General features: G+C 43.8%; 1 protein-coding gene across 3 annotated transcripts in view; it reads right to left on the bottom strand.

The window, feature by feature from the left end:
- Positions 1-4,799: 4,799 nt before the first annotated feature.
- STARD13 (StAR related lipid transfer domain containing 13) overlaps positions 4,800-22,722 on the bottom strand; it is a 214,291-nt gene continuing 196,368 nt past the window's right edge. For all 3 annotated transcript variants that reach the window (XM_020290435.2, XM_020290434.2, XM_076009497.1), the window contains exons 8-14: positions 20,429-20,627; positions 15,320-15,530; positions 14,537-14,651; positions 13,434-13,655; positions 12,650-12,867; positions 9,588-9,764; positions 4,800-6,514 (exon numbers count right to left, since the gene is read on the bottom strand). In XM_020290435.2, coding sequence (XP_020146024.1) covers positions 6,397-6,514; positions 9,588-9,764; positions 12,650-12,867; positions 13,434-13,655; positions 14,537-14,651; positions 15,320-15,530; positions 20,429-20,627 — 1,260 coding nt within the window. In that variant the 3' untranslated portion in view covers positions 4,800-6,396. The remainder of the gene's footprint in view (positions 6,515-9,587; positions 9,765-12,649; positions 12,868-13,433; positions 13,656-14,536; positions 14,652-15,319; positions 15,531-20,428; positions 20,628-22,722) is intronic.

Genomic DNA, 22,722 nt, shown 5'->3' with positions numbered 1-22,722 from the left:
TTAATCTGGGCATCTCGTTGCCCACTCAAGTTGACACATGATATTAACCATCACAGACACGGATGTCTGACTGACAGCTGGGCGTCTCCCCTGGCTGGCTCAGTCATCACGCACACCGTGTCACCAGAGCTCACCTGGCCGTCCTCTCTCGCATGGCTCCCTCTCTGCCTGCTGCCCGCCAGAAACCTGGTCTTCCTCTTTTCTGTCCCTGTATCAGCTAAAGCATTCACCACACACCTGTTTTCCAAGCCAGAGGACTAAGAGTCATTCTGAGCTAATCCTTTTCCCCACCCTTATACTACCAGGTAGTACACAGATCTTATTACCGTGTTTCCCCGAAAATAAAACAGGGCCTTATATTTGTTTTTCCTCAAGAAGACACCCTAGGGCTTATTTTCAGGGGATGTGTTATTTTCCCCTCAAAGCCTCAGCTTGCAGCACGGACAGGATGGCCGGGACCTGACAGGGGGAGCTGACCCTGTTGGCGGGGCTGCCCGCACCTTTCCAGTCACTTCTGGGATAGTAGCTGTCACGAAGGGGCAGATGAGAAGGTCTGCTCGTCCTCTTTACTGCTCCGAGACGAAATGCATGGGTTGTGCAGATGCGCTGCGTAGCCACGCCCATCACTAGGGCTTATTTTCAGGGTAGGGCTTATATTGTGCAAATGCTTAGAAATCCTGCTAGGGCTTATTTTATGGGTAGGTCTTATTTTGGGGGGAACATGGTAGTTCTACCTTAGAAATATCTTTAAAAAGCTATCCACTTCTTTGCTCACAAACATTTTTCACCTGTTACAACAGTCTAATTGCACTCTCACCATCACTGTGCCCTTCATCCTGCCAGTCCATCCTCAGCAAAGCCACCAGTCATTCAGTTTACCAGCCCAGAGAATCTCCTTATCCCCCATTGGGTCCTTCACTAGCCAGAAAAGGTCAGATTCCAGTGTGGCCCTCGGGAGGGGTCTTAGCTGCATGGCTTGGCCATGGCTGGAGTTGTGGGAGGAGGCAAAGGGACAGCTCAAGCTTGGCTTATACAAATTAAAGACTTCTTCTGACAGTGAGAAGTGGTCCAGGCTTAGTGCTCTCTCATCAGCTGGGCCAGCCTACGCCTGTGACAAGCAATGGGTGTTATAACAAGACAGGGAGGACTGAGCCTGGCATTCCAGCCTTTCCTGCTGATTTGGAGTTTGTCGTTGGAGATCTCACCAGTAACCTCCTCTTATCAGCTCGTGCCATTTTCGGATCATGTAACACCCAGACAGATCTGGTGCTCCCTGGGTCATGGCACTGAGGGTATCATTTTGGTTTTTAAAAGTGTCTTCTTTGAGATTGATCAGATGAATACCAAATTTACCTAAATATTCCACATTAAGTAGGAAATGGGACAGCAGTGTGTCCTCAAATGAGTGAAAAGGCAGGTTATCTTGGATTAGTGGCCACTCAGGAAGGCCAGGTTGTGAGACAGCTCTAATGCTGTCTAACACGGAAACCAAAGGGGTGAAGAATACCGATAAAGATGGGGATAGCTTCAGATCCCTGCTCCTGCACCTAGCAACAAGCCAAGTCTGCTTTAGTCCATTTTAAGTCTCTATCATCAAAACTAATGTGATTTCACTTCTCTGCCTCTGGGCTCTAGTTTGCTCACTAGATAGAGTCCAAACTTCTCTGACCCAGGGAAGACATCTTGTCCTCTGACTCCCCTGGGAGTCACTATTGCCTCTGGGCTCTCATAGACTCCACTGGGTATTCTATATTTGTGAATTCAGCTACCCACTAGCCTTTATTTGTAACCCCAAATCAATATTTGCAGTGATTTCATGGTCATTTGTGGACATTCGCAGAGTATCAGAAATTGGAGTCACTGATGTGTGTGCACATTCCCAGCTGAGGTTGAACAATGTCACCTCTGCCTTCTTGCTTCAGCTCCCATACTTTTCATGGCCATGTTTATTTATTACCATGTCTTTCAAATTTTTGTGCTTTTTGCTGGTAATTTCACTATTTAAATGGCACCCAGGTGTAGCATTAAAGTGCTGTCCAGTGCAGGGGTATGCCTTATGGAGAAAATATATGTATTAGATGAGCTTCATTTAGGCCTGAGTTATAGGGCTGTTGGCTGTGAGTTCAATGTTAATAAATCAACACGATGGTACCTCCAGAAAAAGGAAGAGGAAATGCACCCATCTGTACATGAGGCTGCTCTGGAAAGTGCTAAAGTGACACCCATATTATGTGATAAAAAGGTGGAAAAGTGGCTCAGTTCATGAATTTATGAGATGACAACTGATATTTTAAAAGTGTATTAAAAACTGCATTGTTGTGAGACTGAAAGCCCAAGGATTTACAGTCCCATTAGCCAGGGTCAGAGAAATGTTAAACCCTTCCCGGCTAGGATTTTATTTCAAAGAACTACTGCAGATGACTGATTCATAAGAAATATATTAATGTATTAAATAAGGTGTCTTTACACAGAAACACAATAAAAAGGTCATGTAGTGATGTTCGTACTGTGACCAGAGGCTCACAGGAACCTCACCCTGTATTTCCCCTAGGAGCAGTGGTTCAGTATTCACAAATTCCGTGTTCACATGACTTTGTAGAACAGAACTACCATGAATAATGAGAATCAACTGCATGTCACTGTTTCTGCTCCACACTATGTCTTCTCTGTACCAGCACCTCTGCCTGCCAGTGTCCCGCTCCTGTTCAATGTTAAATAAAAGCGTGTTGAATAAATAAATGTCTTTGTGCAGGCAAGCTTGCTTCAGATGCAGTGTTACTTGGAATTGTGAGCCTCCACTGTACATGAGGAGTATGTGGGCTAGAAGTCATCCAGATGGCCTCATGGGTAGGATTGTTAGAATGGAAGTAAACACTACCTTTAAGAAAAATCTACAAAAGATGTAGTCTGTCTAAGGAATGTCAAGTTGCACATTGTCAGTTGTTCAAACTTCATGCCTTTGCAAAATTACAATGCATCAAGGTCAGGTATTTAAACTCCTTGTACACTCAGCACATATTGATTTTGCTTTTGAGTCTGCATGTGACATTCCACTTGGCTGGGGTCTATTTTATTCTTTTACCTTATTTTCCTGAGAATAAGTCACATGACCAGTTTTTCTGTGACCCAATGTCAAAACACAGAAGTAGAACAGTTTCATATCTAAGAATTTCAGGAAATGTGTTTGGAATCAAATCTGAGTACCCAGGACAATATTCATAGCCTGTGGCTGCCAGAATGACAACCATGTTCTCTTCTTTCATGTAGAAGAGGAAAAGGGGCCACTGAATTCCCCCTTTGCCTACCATGAAAGTAGAACTTTCAAGTAATGGAAGAAGGTTATGGGTGAGATGAGCAGAGAGCAGAGTTGGGATAATTTTTATGGGGACATATCATCTTTTGGGCTTCTGTGGTTTTTGAAGCCTGTAGCTGAGAATGTTTCAGAGCTCCTGCTTATTTAGTTAGGGGTTATCTTTACTGTGTTTTAGAAGTAAAGCTCAGAGAGAACAAGTACCAGGATGGAAGGGAAGAGGTTCAGAGTCACCTGTGGCTACTTTTTATGGTCTAGTGGTGCAGCTGAAAGTCATTTCCTCAAATCTCGATTTCTTGTCCACTCAACAAAAATAAAACGTAGCTAATGAGTTCACTAAATCTTTGAAAAAAACATACTATAAATGTGCTTTTCTAACTTTCAGATTTAAGAACAATAACATGTAAAGAAAAACCAAAATCCCCACCCATCACTTTGATGCCTTAGACCCAGGTTAAGGTAGCCTGGCTGTTGGTGAATGTTTACTGATAACAGCATCCTTGTATTTGAAGACAGTATTGACTACAGGCAGTACCAAGGAGTCAAGGTCATGGCAAGCTATCCTTGAGAGAGATCTTCCTCATGAAACAGGTTTTCCGCTCATAGGATGAATCATGAAAATCAACATCTATTTTATAGAAAATAGGAAATATTTAATATATATAAATTTATTTGCCTTGGCAATTATTTATTTACAATTAATGATTGATACCAACAAATGAGGTAAAATATACATGAGGTATAAATATAATATTTAAATGCAATATTATACTTTATTTCCGTTGGCAAGATAACAATGAATAAAATACTGTGGTATGACAAATAAACTTGATGCATCTTTCTTCTCCTTATTTTCCCTTTTTCTTTTTATTAAAGATGCACTGTGTTGTTATGCAGCAGTGATGTGATTAGTATGCGCATAAAAATTTAAAAAGTCAGGTAATTTGAAGAGGAGGGAGTCAGAAATACAATCATATTTGTTTTTATTTTGTTTAACACATCCTCTAGATCCTTGTTTCTCAGAGTGTGGTTTTCTGGGCAGCAGCATGGGCTTTCCTGAGGCTCATTAGAAATGCACGATCTCAGGCCAACCTCAGACTGTCTGAATCCAGGCTGCATTCTAACAAGATCCCTGGGTGGTTTGGTGCATGTGAAAGTTAAACTTGGAGAAGCGCTGCTTTGGGTGATACAATGCCATTCGTCCTTGTGTGCCTATCATATTTTCCAAACATGCAGGGTCCCATCTCTGGAGTAGAACCAGTGTTTAGCCAGATTCAACTTCACTAATGATCTTGTCGGTGCATATAAAGTAATCCAGCATATGTGGTTAAATTTAAGATGTGATGGCAGAAGTGAATTTGTTTTGCTCACAGAGCATTGCCCAAATGGTAAATTACGGATTTGCTGCCACCTTCTAAGGTACACATGAGAATGAAAAATTCCTAGGTCATAATTCAAACAGTATGATTTTTCTCGCACCATACCAAACTCATATATAGCTTTTTTATTCTTCTCAATAAAATAATTGCACATCACTGATAACAGAAAATATCACATAAATGCATATGATACAAAATAATACCTGAAAACACTCCTTTGTTTTTCTTTTTCCCTCCAACATCAGTTGCTAAATCAGATATCAATCTGTTATGGACAACCAAAAAAAAAAAAATCTCTCTCCCTGAAACCAAACGCAATAAGTTATCCTTCTCTCACAGTTGTTGAAATACAATAACAAAAACAACTTCCATTCAACAGCAATGGGTTAAGGAGAGTCAATTTGCTTAGTCTGTACAATAATAAATAAGGCTGGGTCAAATGCATAGGTAGCCTGAAATCGCTAAGGAAGAAACATGGAATTAATCAACCTGATTATATTTTCTAAAACTAATGAAAGAACATAGTTTTGGTCTTATGTTAGTTTAAAACCCTGTCTTTCAAATTGCAAAATTTCAATGAATTATATTTTAAGAGCATAATACATAGCAGAGTATGAATTCCCTGAAGCTGTGACGATCCAGATTCTTGAACTGAATGACCATCACCTCCCTTTGTGTGTTGTCCAGACTTAAATTCAGTGCAATACATTGGTAAGAAAATGCCAATTAACTGTGACCAAATGGGCCACTGGTCAAATAGAACGACATTTAACAACATTATGAAATGTATTTATGAAAACCCGGGGCAACACAGAGGCTCCCTTCGGCAGTGAATACGTAAAGGCTATTATCTCCAGCTCGCCTGGGGGAAATACCATGTCTGTTTCAGTCACTGTTGCTGACTTCAGGGGCCCACTGAGGTCTGACACCTCACGGAAATTGCACCTGGTTGGGCCCAGTGGCAACTCCCAATTTAGCTTTGAATTTAGGGATGGCTTCTCACCCTCTGCTTTCCTTTAAAGAGAAGTAGATACTGTTTCCCTGGCTTTCTCCCAACACTCTACTCTCAGGTTTTGAATAACAGAAACAAATTATCGACACATAAGAACCTTTTAATGGCATTTTCCTTTGGTTAGCAAATCTTTGGTTAGACATCAGGGCATTTTCACACCTTGGTATTAGCAGCAGGTTCTGTGCAGCTTAGAGGACAGTGGGAAGAATGGGCCCAGAGCCACCTGGATAGAGCAATGTGAGGGAAGGACTCCCCGAGTCAGACAAGGTCCTTTTCAAAACACTCAATTCTATATAAAATCGGTATTTTACATATATACAGTAAAGATGGAGATATGCACACATATGTACATATGCTGTACATACATTTATTTACAGTTAAGAATATGCTTCTTAGAAGCCTTTAAATAGAAAATTAGGCAATGCACAAGGAATAATCCATTTAATTTTAAGTAATATAGATAAATGTTCAGATTTTAAAAAATATATTAGTAGGGATATAGCCATCTCCAGGAAGGCTAGGAAAGTTCTCAGAAATTCTTGCATCTTCAAAATCCTGACTTCTCAACGTCTCCATTTTTAAGCATTAACCAAGTCCGTCAGTTCCTCTTCGTCTTGTTCTCTCACACACACTCTCTGCCACGAGCTTTCGCTGTAGCTTCCTCTTCCCTGAGTTTGAGGTCATGCTGGGGAAACTCAGATTTTAGTTTCTGGACCCTCAGCAATGAGGGGCTGGAAAGAGTTTCTAATCCTGGCGACTTCCGCTGCACACAGATGTCCAAAGCCTTTGCTGTACCATTCGGGGGAGCGGCCTCTGCAGGGAAAGAAAGCAGAAAGGAAGTGGGAACTTTTTTTCTCCCCAAATCACAGAAATTTGTCATGGCAGATGGGACTGTCCCTGGGCTATGATGACCGGTGCACTTGCATACAACCCGGGCTGCTGCCATGAGTTCCGAAGGACCTCATTCTGTCATCAGGTGCCTTGAACAAGTCTTGGCTGCCCAGTATTCACTCTGTCTGTTCAATATTCACCGGCCAGGGATGGGAACCCTGTGGCCTTAAGGCCATATGTGACCTTCTTGGTCCTTAAGTGCGTCCTTTTGACTGAATTCAAATTTTACAGAACGAATCCTTTCATTTTTATTAATACATTTTTGTTCATCTTTTATATATATATTTTAAATGAATGTATTTAAAATACCATAGAATAAAATAAGTTTCAAAGAAATAATCCTCCCAGATTGACCAGCACAATGAGAACATTTGTAAGCCATGAGGGCTAAACTGACGGCTGCTACGCTCATGGTTTAGTTCTAACTTGCCCCGCCTGACTGGCACCACTACTGCAGGAGGCTAGTTGGTGAGAGTTTATGGGGGTCAAGTATGCAGTACACTGTGTTTTTGTTTGAAGTGGAATTTGTGAATAGTTAAACAATTTGACGTTATTTTTTAACTCTGTCTGATTAATAGCCCATGATGTCAAAGAAGACCAAGAGAATGCTGAAGAAAGAAAACACATTTTTAAATGGGGATTGGGGATTGCAATATTATCTTGTTTCTGCTAAAGATATGATGATTCGCATGCTTTGTGATACTGAAATTATCAACATTTAAGAAATTTAGTGCTCATCAGCATTATAACACTCATAAGGAGCATGAATATTTTGAATTAGAGAGACAGGCATGAAAGGTTATACTGCAGAAATTAAAAGATGAAAATCAAAAGGAAAGACAATTCTTTTAAGCAGCAATGAGACCTGGAAATAATGCCAATGAAGCAACTTATAAAGTAGCTTATATATTCAGGGGGAAAAGGGAAACCATTCAGTGATGTAGAAATTGTGAAAGAATGCATTGTCGAAGTTATAGGATTCTTAGATCCTGATAATGTTTTAAAGTACAAACAACTACCTCTTTCAAGGAGAACCATAACTGATTAGCAGCAAGAATTAGCTTTCAACTTAACAGAACAGCTTCATGCAATACTTCAAAAGGAAAATACATATTATTCAATTGTTTTGGATGAATCAACTGATACTACAGACTTGGCGCTGGTTTTATACTTCATTCAGGTCACAATGGAAGATTTTCTTTGCTATGAAGATTCTTGCAAACAGAACACATTGCTGCTTATCTTCAACATCTTTCAAAATAAATGTGAAGTTGGACTGAATTTGGTATATTTAGGGAGTGTATGTATAGATGGTGCACCTTCCATGACAGGAAAACATGAAGGGTTTATTGCACAGATTTAAAAAAAAGTATTAACAGATCCAGATGCTCTCATTTCTTTTCATTGTATCTTGCATTAGCAAAATCTCTGTGCTAAAGCTACTATTTTATTAAGTGACACTTTGCAACAAGTTACAAGTATTGTTAACTATATTAGTGCAAATGCCACATGGCACCATCGTTTTTATAACATACTAAAGTTAAAGGATGAGGTATTCAATGTGGATTTGCTGTATCATTCCAACATGTATTAGCTATCACAGGGAGAGCTGTTAGCCAAAATTTTTTCTCTGCAAGAGCAGATAATTAAATTTTATAAAGAACAGAATCAGCGATGTGAATTATTGAAAGATTTCTATAGGAATGCAGCATTTCTTTGTGATATGTTAAAGTGAAACTTGAATATTTCTTTGCAAGGTAAAACTAAGTCTATATATGATATGTGGCAAAAAAATTCCAAGCATTTCTAAGAAAGCTATTTTTTCCAAACATTTCTTCAAAAGGAAATTTTGGATGAACATTTTCCCCAGTTAGCAAAAGTCATCGATGAGCATGATGATATATACTAATCATTTGGAGAATACATAGCTGTTACACACCTATTAATCGGAGAATACAATGAAAGGCTCATTGACTTTGAGAATCATCACATCACACTCGAATTAGCATTTCAGCCTCATTTAGTTGATATTACCAAGTCACCTAAAGAACTACAGATGGAATTGATTGAGCTTTTAGTAGATGACATTTTAAAGTCATTGTTTGATGCTAAGAAAGATCCAATTGAAATATGGAAAAATGCAGTAGAATATCCACAACTTTGGCAACATGCCGAAAAAAATGCTTCCTTGCTTTTTAATCAGTTATTGCTGTGAATTTACATTCTCCTGCCTAGCCCAAACCAAGACATCCTTAAGGTCACAAATGACTGAGACCCATCTAGAGGATCCACTGAAACCATGCACCTCCATGCTGCAACCAAATATTCCAATGCTTTCCAACAAAAAGCAGACACAAGAAAATTATTAAAAGGTTAGTTAACTTTAAAATTAACAAATAGTTTTCAATTTTTGAAATTATTACATATAGTAGTTAAGATTTTTACAAAATAACGCACATTTTTGAGTATTACTGATTGAAGTTTCTCGAATGCGGCCTTATTTGATTACAGCTAAATTAATGCAGCCTTCCAGCATGAAAAGGTTGCCCACCCCTGGACCAACTCCTCGGGGTAAAATGGGAAGATTCTGACTGAATCTAGAATTTACCCAGAAAACTCAATTTATATCTACCCAGACCAAGGACTGTTTCACATCATGAATACCTTGAATGGGTTGGGTTTAAGTTAGTTTCTTCTCAAAGTAGAGCAAACTAGAGGCGGCCGCAAAAAGGGGAAGGCATTAAAGAAGCCCGAGAAGGGAGCTCAGATTCGCTGAGCATCTACTCTGCGCCGGGCCGCATTGCTCGTGTGTGTTCCATGGGAGAGACACAGACACAAAACCAGGCAGAAAACAGAAAATAAGCAAAGCAAAGGGGCTGCAGGAAGAATGTCTGAATTTTAGGAACGAGGGAAAGGGAGAGGGGAGGCATATGTAATCAGGTGTGAGGGCATGTTCATGGCCGCGAGGGGAAAAGTACAGTGAGTCAGCCCTTACTTCAGGTCTGTCCTGCAGATGTGGGTCAGTCTCGACTTGCCAGAGCCGCACGGCTCTATCAAGTGCTGCGACTCCATCACCACGGCACGCACGCCACCCAGGAGCGGGGCCTCCTCGTGCTCCACGGAGAGGGACACCAGGGCGCACATTCCTTTGGGCAAATCGGTCCTCCAGGTCCTGCAGCAAAACAGCCCGCACCTCAGAGTTATGGCCGAGAGAGAGAAAAAAACCTGAACACAGAGCTAAGGTTCACACTAATATTTTCCCGTCAAAAACCTGGGCTCGAATCCCAGTGCCAGTTACTTGGACTAAGCTGATGGTTTCCATAAGCTTGGGTCAAGTTTATGCAGCGCGGTTCAAAGCAGGATCTCAGCTCTTGGACTCAGAGGCCAGAAATGTTTGCAGCTTTCAGACCTGCGTTTGGAACTCCACACCGGGGCCCCACTCTGCTGCAGAGGCTCCTGCCTATTATGGAAGAGGTGATTTTGCAGTTTAGGAATTAGGACTTGCTCAGTCAATTCATTTAGCAGACACCTAGTAAGCACATAGAGGAGCCAGCCTCTGAGAAGCCACCAGGGACACAGAGATACACACAGCCTGGTGGGAAAAACCGATGACTCTCCAAAGGATTCTAAAAACACTGTGGCTAGTGCAGTGATAAAGCTATGCACGGTGGGATCACGTGGGAGGCCTGGGGGAGGCATCTGGGAAGGCTTCCTAGAGGAGGTGATGCTTGATCCAAGTCTTCAAGGATAAGTGAACCAGTGATGTTTAGCTTGAAGAGAACAAAACATACATGGACCTGCTAATTATGTTTAAATACTTGAGTGGCTCTTGCATGGTAGAAGAGATAAACATGGTTGATTTGACTTCAAAAGGCAGAGGAACAGGAAAGCACCTTTTGGTTCAGTATAGAGAAGAGCTGTCTACCCATGTGTACTATCCACAAGTGGACGGGGGTCAGGGGCCAGGAGAGCGTCTGTGTGGCCACCTCCAACTTCTCTTTCTACCCAGGGATCTATAGTAACAGACTGTATCATTAGAATTCCTGTTACTTACTGCACGAATCCTATTCCCTCTCCTAGTCGTCTCGGTCATGACCACACCAGGGAGAGAAAACGCCATACGTGCCCGGCAGGGGCGTGGGAAGGACCCAGCCCTGCACAGGTGCTCAGCCACGTCCCCATGGCTGTGACCACTCTCTTGCCATGCACGACTGCACGACAAATTCTGAAGACTGAAAGTTGTAAAGATTTGTGGAGATAAAATGGGAAAATCATGGGAAAATATTCAGTAACTCTCTAGCTTCTAAGGAGCTAGCGATGGATATAAAATGAGAGATAACCATGGCAACCCTGAAAGGTGACCAGCCTTGTACGCATCTCAATCCTGTGACTTCTTCACCATACTTGTCACTCTCTACCTCCTCTTATCACACACATAAGGAATTCTTGTTGGCAGGAACCAGGGCTGGTTCACTGTTAGCCCTTAGGGGGTGGAGGCCTCATGGTTCACACACCTTCTTCTCAAGTGTTGGATCAAATACCTATGCAGTGAGACTCAGCCCTGACTATCACGTTTAAATGCCACTCCTTACTCTCTCCCTATCTCACTTGTTTCTCCCATGATAAGTAAGCCCATCCCCCTTTATGATTTACTGACTTTCTCTCCCCACTAAAATATGAACCCCAGGAGAGTAGGACAGTGGTTTGTTGCATTCACTGCTGTATCTCCAGAGCCTACGACAGTGTCTGGCACAAGGCAGTGATGGGATGTAATAAACACTAGTAAACAGCAGGCTAGGGGACAGCTGGGAGGATGGAAGCAGGGGGCTTCCATGCATAGCCTCCAGCCCTCAGGCTCCTCTGGAGGGAGGGAAGAGAAACACTATGTGTGTCTCTATGTCACGGCTCCAGCCCTGAGGCTGCCATCCTGCAAGGACTGTTCAACTATTCAATTTTCCGTGAGAGTGAGGGTGTGAAGGTCACCTCCATAAGATGACTAATGTCCCAATAATGGTGGTAATAAGCCACCTTCTAACTGCCCACATTTTCCACCAGGATCCCAAGGATGCTGTGATAAACACATATATTTAGGGAAAATTGACCTTTCAAAGTCAAGGTCTCCAGGACCAATTCCAGAGGCATAAAGAGCCCATGTGAAAAGTAACCTTTAGTTTGTCATCAAAACTAGTTTCATAAAGAAACTCTTCCAAATATACACTTGGGAATTTCCTTAGTGGCTCCTTTTATATGGCTGATCTGTGAGATAAGACAAGGTTTGCCAAGGTTTTCAATAAAAAAGGGATATATTGATCTAATTACATTTTATTTGAGTTCTTTAGTACCCTTGATCCCTGCTCTTGCTGATGCAATACTGTATTTGTACTGTGCAAACTTCCTACTGTCAGCTGAACGCCCCACTCCAAGCCCAGAGAGCCGGGGTCTGGAACTCAACCCACAAATCAGTCAGAAGCGACATTTCAATGGCAGATGCAAGACTCGGCACGCCCTGACAGGTCCTGAAATCTGACTCTATGGTCAGCATAGCTGGACTTTCAGGGCCGTGCCAAGGTTTCCAAGCACGGTGATTAGTTACGAACATCTGAAGTGGCACAGATGAGTTTTGAAGTTACACGTACTCCACGTGTTGAAAGTTACACAAACGGAAGACTTGCTTTTCCCAGGGGAAGAAAGGCAAAATCAGGAGAAAAGCCAGTCAGATTCAATTTACGTAACTTGGCTGAAAGTGCAACTGGACAAACAGCAGCGATTCTGGGGCCTCTGTTCTGAGGAAATGAGCACTGTTTATGGCCTAATAAACTGTGTGCTCCACCAGGACAGGGGCCACATGAGGGCCCAGGCGGAGCTGTCAACTGGGTGAAAGCAGCAGGAAGTTGGGCACAAAATACAGCAAAGTCAGGCTGCACCGAGGGAGACGGGGACGGGCCTGCCCGGTGTCCCGGTGGAGCTGGACTCAGGAGGCAGAACTCCACACTGAGCTCTCCACAGCTCTCGTCTGCTTCTGGAACAGATAATCACAAGCCCTGGAGTCGGGCTTACCTGAGAACCACGAAGTCTCTGGAAGGGTGGGGGGCCATGCTGTTCAGCACGTACTGGTAGATTTCCGTCTGCCTGTCCAGCGTTTCCACGACCTTCCACTGCACAAAGTCCTCATCCCACAGGTGACGCTCTCTCAGCACGCGGTTCAAGACCACCGAGGGGGGAGCTTCCACTTCCACGGAAGCCTTCCACAGCTTCAGCGGGTTCCCGTCGCCCACCTGGGACAGACACCATCAGAAGCTGAAGAGGCCACCGGGTCTGGCAAGCACCTACCATGCTTCGCCAGGCGCTCAAACACCATCACTGAGGTGCACTGAAGGAGCGACGCTGCGTACCTCAGCTTTGACGTTTAAAAAGTGCAATCCTTAAGCTTAAAAGAATAACAATGATGGTAAGAGTAATAGCCACCAACACACATGGTGCTTACTGTGCGGCAGGCACCATTCGAACCCATCTGATTTGTGAATGGCCTTTCTCTGATAGTGGTTCTCTTACAGTGTCCACTTTGCAAATGAGGAAACTGAGGCACAGAAAGGAGTGTGACACAGCGAAGGGGGAGACAGGACTGGGATCCAGCCACCTGGCTGCCCAGACGGCACTCTGGTTATCCGCAACAAGGTGGCTGAGTGGTCTCTACACTGGGTCTTTGAAAGGTACATGTGCCTTAACCTTAACGTGTGTGCCAAGCCCTGTGGATGCAGCAGGCATTTTAAAAGTAAAAATAAATTCCTGGTTGCTAGATGTGACTCTGTGAAGGTAATTGTTTTCCAGCCCCTGAGGTTACCTTTTTGAAAGCAAGGTCTGTATTGTCCATGCTGGAGCACACGACCCATCCTTTGAACTTCTCCCTGGCTTCTTTCTGGAGGCCCTGGATGAGATGCTCCAGGTACGTGTGGAAGGTCGCCCCACTCTCCTCCAGCTGGGCCCCCAGGTCTTCCAGAGTTGGCAAGTGGATCTCAGCTTCCATGTATGAGCTGCGGGACTGGGCCACCATCTCATGTGGGACCTGGACCAGGGGACGCAAGAAAGAGCCACACACTGAGACAAAGAAATGCTGACACTAATAGAGAAAGCAAAGCCATTTTACCAACAGGCAAGGTCTGAGCAACGGGCCGAGGGCCGCAGGGATGGAGATGTTTTTCTACGATCAGTGCCAAGGCCAGAAGGGGCCTTCCTGAAGTCAGGAAATACAAATATGTTTCCGAGGCTATATTTATCATTCAAAACATTGCAATGACTCCCATTCATTCTTTCCATTTCCCTTTCATTTTACTTTCAATGTCTTTGTATTGTTTGGCAGAAGGTGGGCTCAGACAACTTCACTCACTGCGAATAGACTTAAAGCATATAGACTTGCTAAGGGAAAGAAACATCAAATGTGACTTAGGAATAGCTTTACCTTTTTAGCACACTTTCCCCATTGACAAATGCCAGCTTCACCACAAACGGCATGCCAGCAGTCTGGTTTGCTCACTTCTTTGACATACCTGCGGCTGTATTCATAAGCTGTCATTGAGTCTTAGCCACAAAGATTGCTCAATATCACACACACTCTCCCACAGATGCTGAACCTAATCAAGTCCTGAGGTAAAAATCAAATATAACATAATTGGCTGACTGGCCTTGAACCTGACAATGCCTGGTGCTACAACTGCTTGCATGAAAACCATCGGTATGGTAAACCCGAGTGTCTTTATCAAAGCCTCGATTGTAGAGCTAGCTAGCTCCTCACATTTCTTAGAGGTAAAGACCGGAGCTATAGAGCGTACCATTGTCATTGTAAGTCAGGAACAAACAGATAGAAACCATAAATGTAGCAACCATCCCAAGCGTCGTCTCATCTAGTTCCAAGAGCTACAAGGGAGGCGGTTAGAGCCTTTTGCTCACCTCAAAAAGTCTGTCGCATTCCATGATCATGTGCGCCAGCCCCTGAGCTGCGGCCAGATTCTCATTGAGGTCCTTTTGATCTGGCTTTCCCGTGGCATATTTCTTCTGTATGACTCTGTAATTGAATGTGAGTGTGCTAAGCAGATCCCACACCAAAGGGCTTGTCACAATACCCAGCTCATCCCTTCTGTTTTCTGTTCATGCCCAGATGCTAGCCAGATCCCAGGCTGTCTCATTTCCAAATAAAAACAATGACCACACATCTTAGATATTCCAAATCAGGCTAACAGTCTTGTCAGGTCAGAGCAAGAAAAAAAAAATCTTGGAAAAATACAAGGGCAGGAAGAACTGTGGGGTGTGTGTGGGGGATTAATCTGTTTTTCCAAAGTTTGAAACCACTTAAGTGCAAGACCCTGTGCTTTGGTCTTATATTAATATATAGCCTTTTTATTCAGGATTGTAAAATACTACTTTGTGTACTTTTTCCCTCCTTCCCACTCACACAAACAACAACAACAAAAAACAAAACAAAACTCCTCTGGCTTTCTGGATCACCACCGACATTCTTCAAGGCTACTTTGATCATTCCGTGAACTGGGGACCCATGAATTAGTGCCTCAGAACCCTTTCTGCTCATGAAATGAGGGCTGACAAATCCTGAAGTTGAAACAAAATGTTTCATTCATTCATTCATTCATTCATTCATTCATTCATTCATTCATTCATCCTATGAACTGTGGGGATGCCTCGTTTGGGGTTACTATGATGCTGAGAAAAACCCACCTTGGCGAACTTTCTTTCTTCAATAAATTAAGGTGAAATAGGGAGGGGGCCAGACACACGGCCAGGTTCATGGGCGTCATCTGATTCTCTTCCACCAAGTTGACGACGTCGTTCAGGAAGCACAGGAGGGTCTGCAGGACCTCCCTGTTCTCGTCAGCCAGCAGCAGGATGGCAGCCTGCACGGCCTGCAGCCGCTGCTCCTTGGGGACGTCTGAGGAGAAGTGGGTGGCAGGTCATTAGAGGGACAGTCACAGGAAGAGCCTGCGGGGAGACAGTGCGAGGCTCCACCTTCCTGACCTGGAGACAAACTCAAGAGACTTCAGTCCCCACCACCAGAGCCACAGCTAACAGCACAGAAAAGCGACTGCGCAGGCCTCGTGGCTCGGGAGAGGCTGAGCTGAACGCCAGCCCCAGCAGCTGAATTCTAGAATGGTCTGGATGTCCAGGCAGGACTCAGAAAGGGGTACTACCATCCTGGCGGTTCATAACCTGAGCGACAACCTGCTCATCGGCTTTCTGAGCCCTTCCTGTTCTGGCTGAGGTTGGCGACTGACTGGGATTCTGTCAGCCTGGCTTCCTGCAGGACGGCAGCCGGGCTCAGTTAACCATGAGTGGGGTGGAGCTGGCTGGTCCTCTGGCCTCACGCCTAAAGGGTGAGCTCCTCCAGGGGAGGCCTGGTACCTCTTCCTCTTTCCCACTAGTCGCCCAGGGTTTGATTTGCAGGATGGACGCTGTCGACTTCATCTGGAGACCAAGTGTCACCTGTTCCATCATCTTGGGGTTTATGGAAATTAAGGTTATGCCTGGGGAAGAGGAATCAGGCTCCCTAAGGCAATGGGCCCTTCTCAGTCCCATTCCCCTTGAGGGTGGTCACAGAGGGCGTTGGTTATGCATGCTTAAAGGGAATTGGTCCCAACACCATGAGGTGAACTAAATGGAAAAATCATAGCAAATGGGTGTTAGGTGCTGCCCTCCCCCACAGCTGTGTTTATTTAGTGATCATTTAGGTCTGAGTCCCTGTCCTCAGTCCTCTCTGAAAGAGACAGTCAGGGGAGCTCTCTTCGGTTAACATTGTTGTCTCTCTTAAAATGCCACCTTCTGGAACAGCAGTCTCCACAGTAGGCCATCTGTACTCCCAACGGGTGTGGGCATTGCTTGAGGTGTGGGAAGACAACAGTAGAACTTGCAACTGTGTTTATGTTTTCTCTCATCCATTAAAGGTACCGACTGGGTGTGCTTTATAAAGTGCACCGTATATCACAGTATGATTACATTATTAGAAATAAATACATACTCAGATATTTACTACTGGGGTGCATGATGAAGGCATATTTGGAGCTTGCTGCTTTAGAGGGGCTTATGTGTGACCTCCTGCCTGGGCCCTGGGTGGCCACAGGTCCTGTGGGCTGGCGATGTTGGGCTCTCTGTCCTTCCTCATCGTCATGTAGGAGGATCTGCCACCCCAGGGATCGCCACACTCCTGGCCCCAGTCATCCAGCAACTCCAAATCCCTGGAAAAGTCTGATCATGCACCTGGCATTCTGAAACCTACCCAACCCCACCACATCCACTGTGTACTGGCACAAGATACACCTGGGTTCACAGAGACAAGCTTTGTGTTAAAACTACAGCAAAACCATTTTCTTTTTACTTGCTTGTGTGAAGCAGAAACAGATACTGCTAATGATTTCAAGCTTGTGAGAGGTGTTATAGATTCAGCTGGAGCCACTGGACTGTTTTTAAATATGCTGCTACAGGCAAGCTGTCTAGTGTGTATATTCTCTTCCATGCTAACATTTTTCTCCCAAGCCATCATTTTTGAAGAGTCACCTCTATATGTTGTTTCAATTTCCTTTCTATTCACTTGTTCCTTTATCTCTCAGAAAATACCTTCTGTCTATTATTTTCCACTAAAAATGCTTGAGAAGGTCAATTATTAATCTCTAAATTCAGCATTTGTTTGGGATTCTGTCCTCTTTGATCTTTCTGTTACAAACCACACGGCCGTGGGTCCTGCTCCTCTTTTGACTCTCAGGAGACTATTCTAGATCTGCATTTCTAAGTACTGAAAATTTTCAACTATGTGGATGGCTGTTGGCACCTCAAAGTCAGCCTCCTGGAATTCTGAACACTTTTCTCTCCCCTGCCCTAAATCCTTCTGCCCCTTCTCCCCATCACCTTCCACATTCTCTCTCTCTATTTTTTTTTTATTTCTGAGACAGAGTCTCACTCTGTCATCCCAGGTAGAGTACCATAGCACCATCATAGCTCACGACAACCTCAAACTCCTGGGCTCAAGCGATCCTCCTGCCTCAACCTCCTGAGTAAGCAGGCACCATGACGCCTGGCTAATTTTTCTATTTTCAGTAATGATGGGGTCTTGCTCTTGCTTAGGCTGTTCTCAAACTCCTGAGCTTAAGTGATCCTCCTGCCTTGGCCTCCCAGAGTGCTAGGATCACAGGTGTGAGCCACAGTGCCCGGCCTACCTTCCACATTCTCTTGGTCATCAAGCATTAAAATCTTATGGTTCTTGGATCCCTCCATCCTTCTCTCTCCTGTAGACTGGTAGGCTGCAAATATTTTCATCACCCACCCAGCACTCCATCTGAGTTTATCGTTTGACGAAAGCTCAAGAAGTGGCAGAGCTGACCACAGTGCTGGAGGAGGAACGGGTCCCCCCCCACCCAGGAGCAGCTTGGAAGCTTTCACTCCGGGGTCTTTCCATGAATATCTTATCTCCAGTCTCACTGCTGGAAGTCGCTGCAGGTAACTCAGAGCCTCAATTAGTGTGCTGACTCCCTGACCCTCTGTTCTCATCTGGTTTCCCCTCCAACAGATTCCTGGGTCACGAGCACAGTGCTGACGGACCTGACCCTTGTGGCAGACACGAGGTTGGCCACCTACTCAATACCCACTCTCCCCTTCTTCCTCACTAAGGAAACTCACGTTCTGTTCAGGTGTGGGCGGCAATGTACTCAGGGACACGGCCCCTCCCTCAAACCCAGCAATGACCCATGCTGGCCTAAACCAAAAATGATAATCATGTTCCCCTTTTCACAGTGGTTGGTTTAGGGAGGAAGCTGTAAATCATTTCTGGCCAAGGGCACCAAGAGAAATGCTAGGAGCTTCTCCAAGATTTACCTCTCTGATAAAAAGAGGCATATGCCCTAGGAGATGTGCTTTCACTCTCTTCTTGCCTTGAATGTGATTTTGTGTAGATGTCATGATCCTGAGCTGTGGCAATCATATCATGACCCCCGGGGGAAAGCCAGGAGAAGCTGATTTAGCCCTGGCGTCTCTGAACTGTGAAATTACTTGACTACAAAATTATTTAATTCCAGATTTCTTATCATGTGAGATAATAAAATGTTTAAACAATAGTATGTTGGATTTTTTGGTTCTGTCTTCACAGCTGGGAGCATCGTAACTGGTAAGTCCCTCGGCAACAACCCCAGGGTTCCCCAATGCTTAATGAATCAAGTCTGAACTCCTTGTCCTAACACTCAAGGTCCTTCCTTGTATGGCCCCAGCCTAATTTTTCAGTGTCATTTGGTGCCACCTTGCACATTTACCATACACACAAGCCAGACGCGCACCCTGCACTCTGCTGATACGTGCGTGCTCTGCTGCTCTCTTCCCCAGAACGTGCTCCTCACGTATCTCACCTTCAGTTGTCACTTTCTCCACCCGCCCTCATTGCTCGTCTCAACCTCCCTGGACTCGTCTTTGTAACCTTTTTAGGGAGTTTCTCCAACCTTGTTGTGTGGCAGTTATTTATGTTCATGCCTCGTCTCCCTCAGTTGTAAGACCCTTAAGAGCAGAGAGCGAGTCTCACCCACCCATATGCTCTGCCACGCTCGGCACGGTGCCCCTACAGAAGCCGCGCTCGGTAAATGTTTGCTCAGCTAAAACAAAGCCCTGCTTTGATCTAGCTTCTTGCTTGTGAGTCTCAGAAAGGGCCAAAGGCATTTATCTCTTGGAAATAATCTGTCTTTAGCCCTAGACTAGTATCAACTGTAACCCAAGAACTGATTAAACTTCCAAACCACACTTCCAAGCCATAAAGGAGTCTTAATTGAAAAATGCAGTTCAATCTCTTGTGACAACAACATGAACTCTGTGTTTGGGCTCTAGCAATGTATATCATTAATTTAACTTAACCTATTCACTTTGACAAAATAATATTTATTTAGGAGGTTGCCACTTTAATCTGTTTTTACAAGTGGTACTGATTAAAATCCTTTGAGTTTGGAATATTATAGACTCTTTAAACACATTTCGTACAGAATTCTCTAGAGCAGGGATCTTCTTCAAATTGGATCAATTCCATGTCAAGATCCATTTCAGGTATATTTTGCTGAAAACTCAAAATCCATGGGCCAAATGTTTTTTCAAGAAATTGGGACCTAGGCCATCAAAATAATTCATAATCCTAATGTTATTGTATGTAGAAAAGAGTCATGTGTTTATTTCTAATATCCTCCATTGTAACTGCCTTTAGTAGGATATACTTAATTAACAATTGTTACTTTCAATGATTATTTCAATTTTATGGGCTTGCTGAGAACTACTGATTTAATATCACTTAAAAAATTCTAAGTGAAAATATAAATTAGTCGGATTAAGCTTAAGCCTTTGGTCTGGTTACTTTTCACCAAGTAAAATACATTGTGTTAAAAAACTCTCACTTTTTATTTCTAGTCATTTCAATACATGTCACTTTGAATTTCCTATAGTCCAAGGAAATGCTTATTTTTTAAAAAATTATATAAGTTTGAATAAATACATGCATATAAAGCAACTTCTATTGTTTCCTTTTCATTTTAAATTTATTGTAAGTATATTGAAAGTTGTTTTAGATCTTACACAGAACTCTATAGAGGAAGAATATTTTGATGTCAAAAAAGGTATTTTCAGAGGCATAAAAATGGCCTGGAGGCTTCCATAACAAACTACAAACAGAGGTTACTTCTGGAGAGGAGAGTGGGATTATACACTTCTTTATGAATTCAGGTATTATTCATCTAATTAAAATGCAATTAGTAGGGAATTATTCTTTGCCCAAGTGGACGAGGCAGGCGAGAGCCCCATCCCATCGTTCGCACTTACACTGGTAGATGTGGAGGAAGGTCTCGCTGAGCTTGCTGGTGAACAGGGGCTCAGGAAGGTCCCGGAAGAACTGCTTCACCATGTCGGCCACGTCGTACGCAGACTGATCTTCGTAGCTGACGTTCTCAGGGAAGTTCTCGTTCATCTGGCGAAGCGCGTGGATGCGAGACTTCACCCCCGACTTGCGAAAAAGCCCCACCTGAAAGAAGCCACAGGGACGCGTTAGCCAGGGCGCCTGTCCCGGTGGACCCCGTGGGTGTGAAGGGGAAGCAGGGCGCCAGGATGGGACCTGCTGCAATTGCCTCTGGGTTGGTACCTTCTGGATTACCGGTGTAGCCACTGTCGGCAGTAGCGGAACACGAACTTCTTCTCCTATAACACCAAGATAAGAAAAATACCCACCTCGCAGGGCCACTGCGGAGACTAAATGAGGAAATAGACGTGAATGTGCTTTGTGACCTGTCAAGTCTGATCACATCGTAGATGCTATTATTTTACCCATTTATTCAGCAAGTGGTGATTCAATTCCCACTGTGTATCCGATATATCTAGAGTTGCAGACAAAATCCCCTGCCCTCTAGCGTTTACACTTTTCTGGGGGTTTTGAGAAAGTCGGTCAATGGGAGGTTTGGTGGAAATAAGTGAGTGGCGGAAGCAGGGATCCAGGATAGGCAGCCATATCCTGTCCTCTTTGGGGGAGGGTTTATGGGGAATATGTTCATGAAACAGAATAATAACATAAGCATATGTTTTGATTTAAGGGTCTTATTTGCTTTCCCTTCTTTGGAATCTTTGCCACTCGCCAGTATGTTTCTCATGTTGTGCCTGGCACTTACTCTACCTGGTTAGCTACCATGTGTATAATCTTTGGCTCTAGTGAGAATGATTCCTGGGTGGCTTTTTTCCAGACTTCAAGATAATGTCACAGCATGCCCTTTCACCCTAGGGCTTAGGCTCCTCCCCTGCCTGACAAGTCAATGGGGTGATAAGGTACCCAGGACAATTAAGCTCTAGGCATCCTAGAGGCCCCTTCCACTCTGGACTTGCCTCTATCTAAAGGACTGAGCTTTTCTGGGAGCCCTGGTTTATAGCGGAATAATACATCGTCTATGTTTTAGATGCCTGTAAGGCATGGAGTTGCTCCAAACTTGCTCCTTCAACCCTCAATTTCCACTGCTGTCATTCTCCAGTGGCTCACCGGTCGGCCCGCTTCTGCAAAGCAAAGTGGGACCTTCCGAGTGGTCTAATGGCAGTGGCTGCTAGAGTGGCCACTGCTCTTCCTCCCTCTACCTGGATAAATAAATGCATAGCGTGGGTCATCTCACCAGCCGCTCTGTTTGCCAGGCTGGCCTCGACTCCAGTTCAGGTGTCTGAGAAGGCTCTCTTGATTGTTGCTACCAATGGAGACAGCCCTAATTCTTTTACACTGCAGTAATGGCACGGGAAGATTCCAAGCCATTAGAGAACACTCAGGTTTTTGCATGTCAGCTGCACGGATCACCAGGGAAATTACACACTGCTACTTTTTGTGCCCATAAAAACACAATTCTTAGTCATACGTCCTTGTATTTTAAGGCTTATCACCCTAATCCCACCGATCAGGATATTCAGGTGTATTGCCACTTAAAACGTTAATTATCTTCTTTTTTATTCTTAAAGTTTGGAATGTCTAGAAAGTGCAAAACTTTGCCACACTTAAAGGACTTGCCATGACGTAGCTAAAGAACAATTTATCTTCCTTGATCTGGCAACTACTCCAGATTTCATCAAAGTGCATGGGAAGAAAGCATTTACTGTCAAAAGAAAGAAAGAATTCAAGATCTCAAATGAGTGATTATTGAAGTGAGATCCACCTTCAATTTGTTTATATCCTCAACTTCTCTAATTCTGGACGGAGGCCCAGGACTGTGCACGCCACGAGGCTGGGCTGCACAGGAGTTCTCAGAAGCTAAATGCCCCGAAGGTGAATTCTTACATGTGACTCACAAATATTTATCCTCACGTGAGTCGGTATTATTCCATTAGAGAAGAATTCCTATGGTTTTTTAACAGCAGAGAAATATTGATCAGGATCTATAAAAAGAATAAAGCAACAATGTTTGTATTTAAATTGTTGAGCATGTTCCTCTTTTGCCTACTGCGTCTTGCGGGCTGTTTCTGGGTACACACTGATGAGCCTGCACACACACATCCCGGCGATGCTATCTTTGTATTGTTCGGTTTCCAGGTTTCTTCCTCGTTTTAGCAAATATTGTTATTTTAATTATTTTAGACATGTCTGGAGCTTTCCAGCT

This window comes from Microcebus murinus, chromosome 13 (genome assembly GCF_040939455.1).
Source record: "Microcebus murinus isolate Inina chromosome 13, M.murinus_Inina_mat1.0, whole genome shotgun sequence".
Taxonomy (NCBI): Eukaryota; Metazoa; Chordata; class Mammalia; order Primates; family Cheirogaleidae; genus Microcebus; species Microcebus murinus.
The sequence above is the reverse complement of the archived record's forward strand: the minus strand, read 5'-3'. Positions and strand labels throughout refer to the sequence as shown.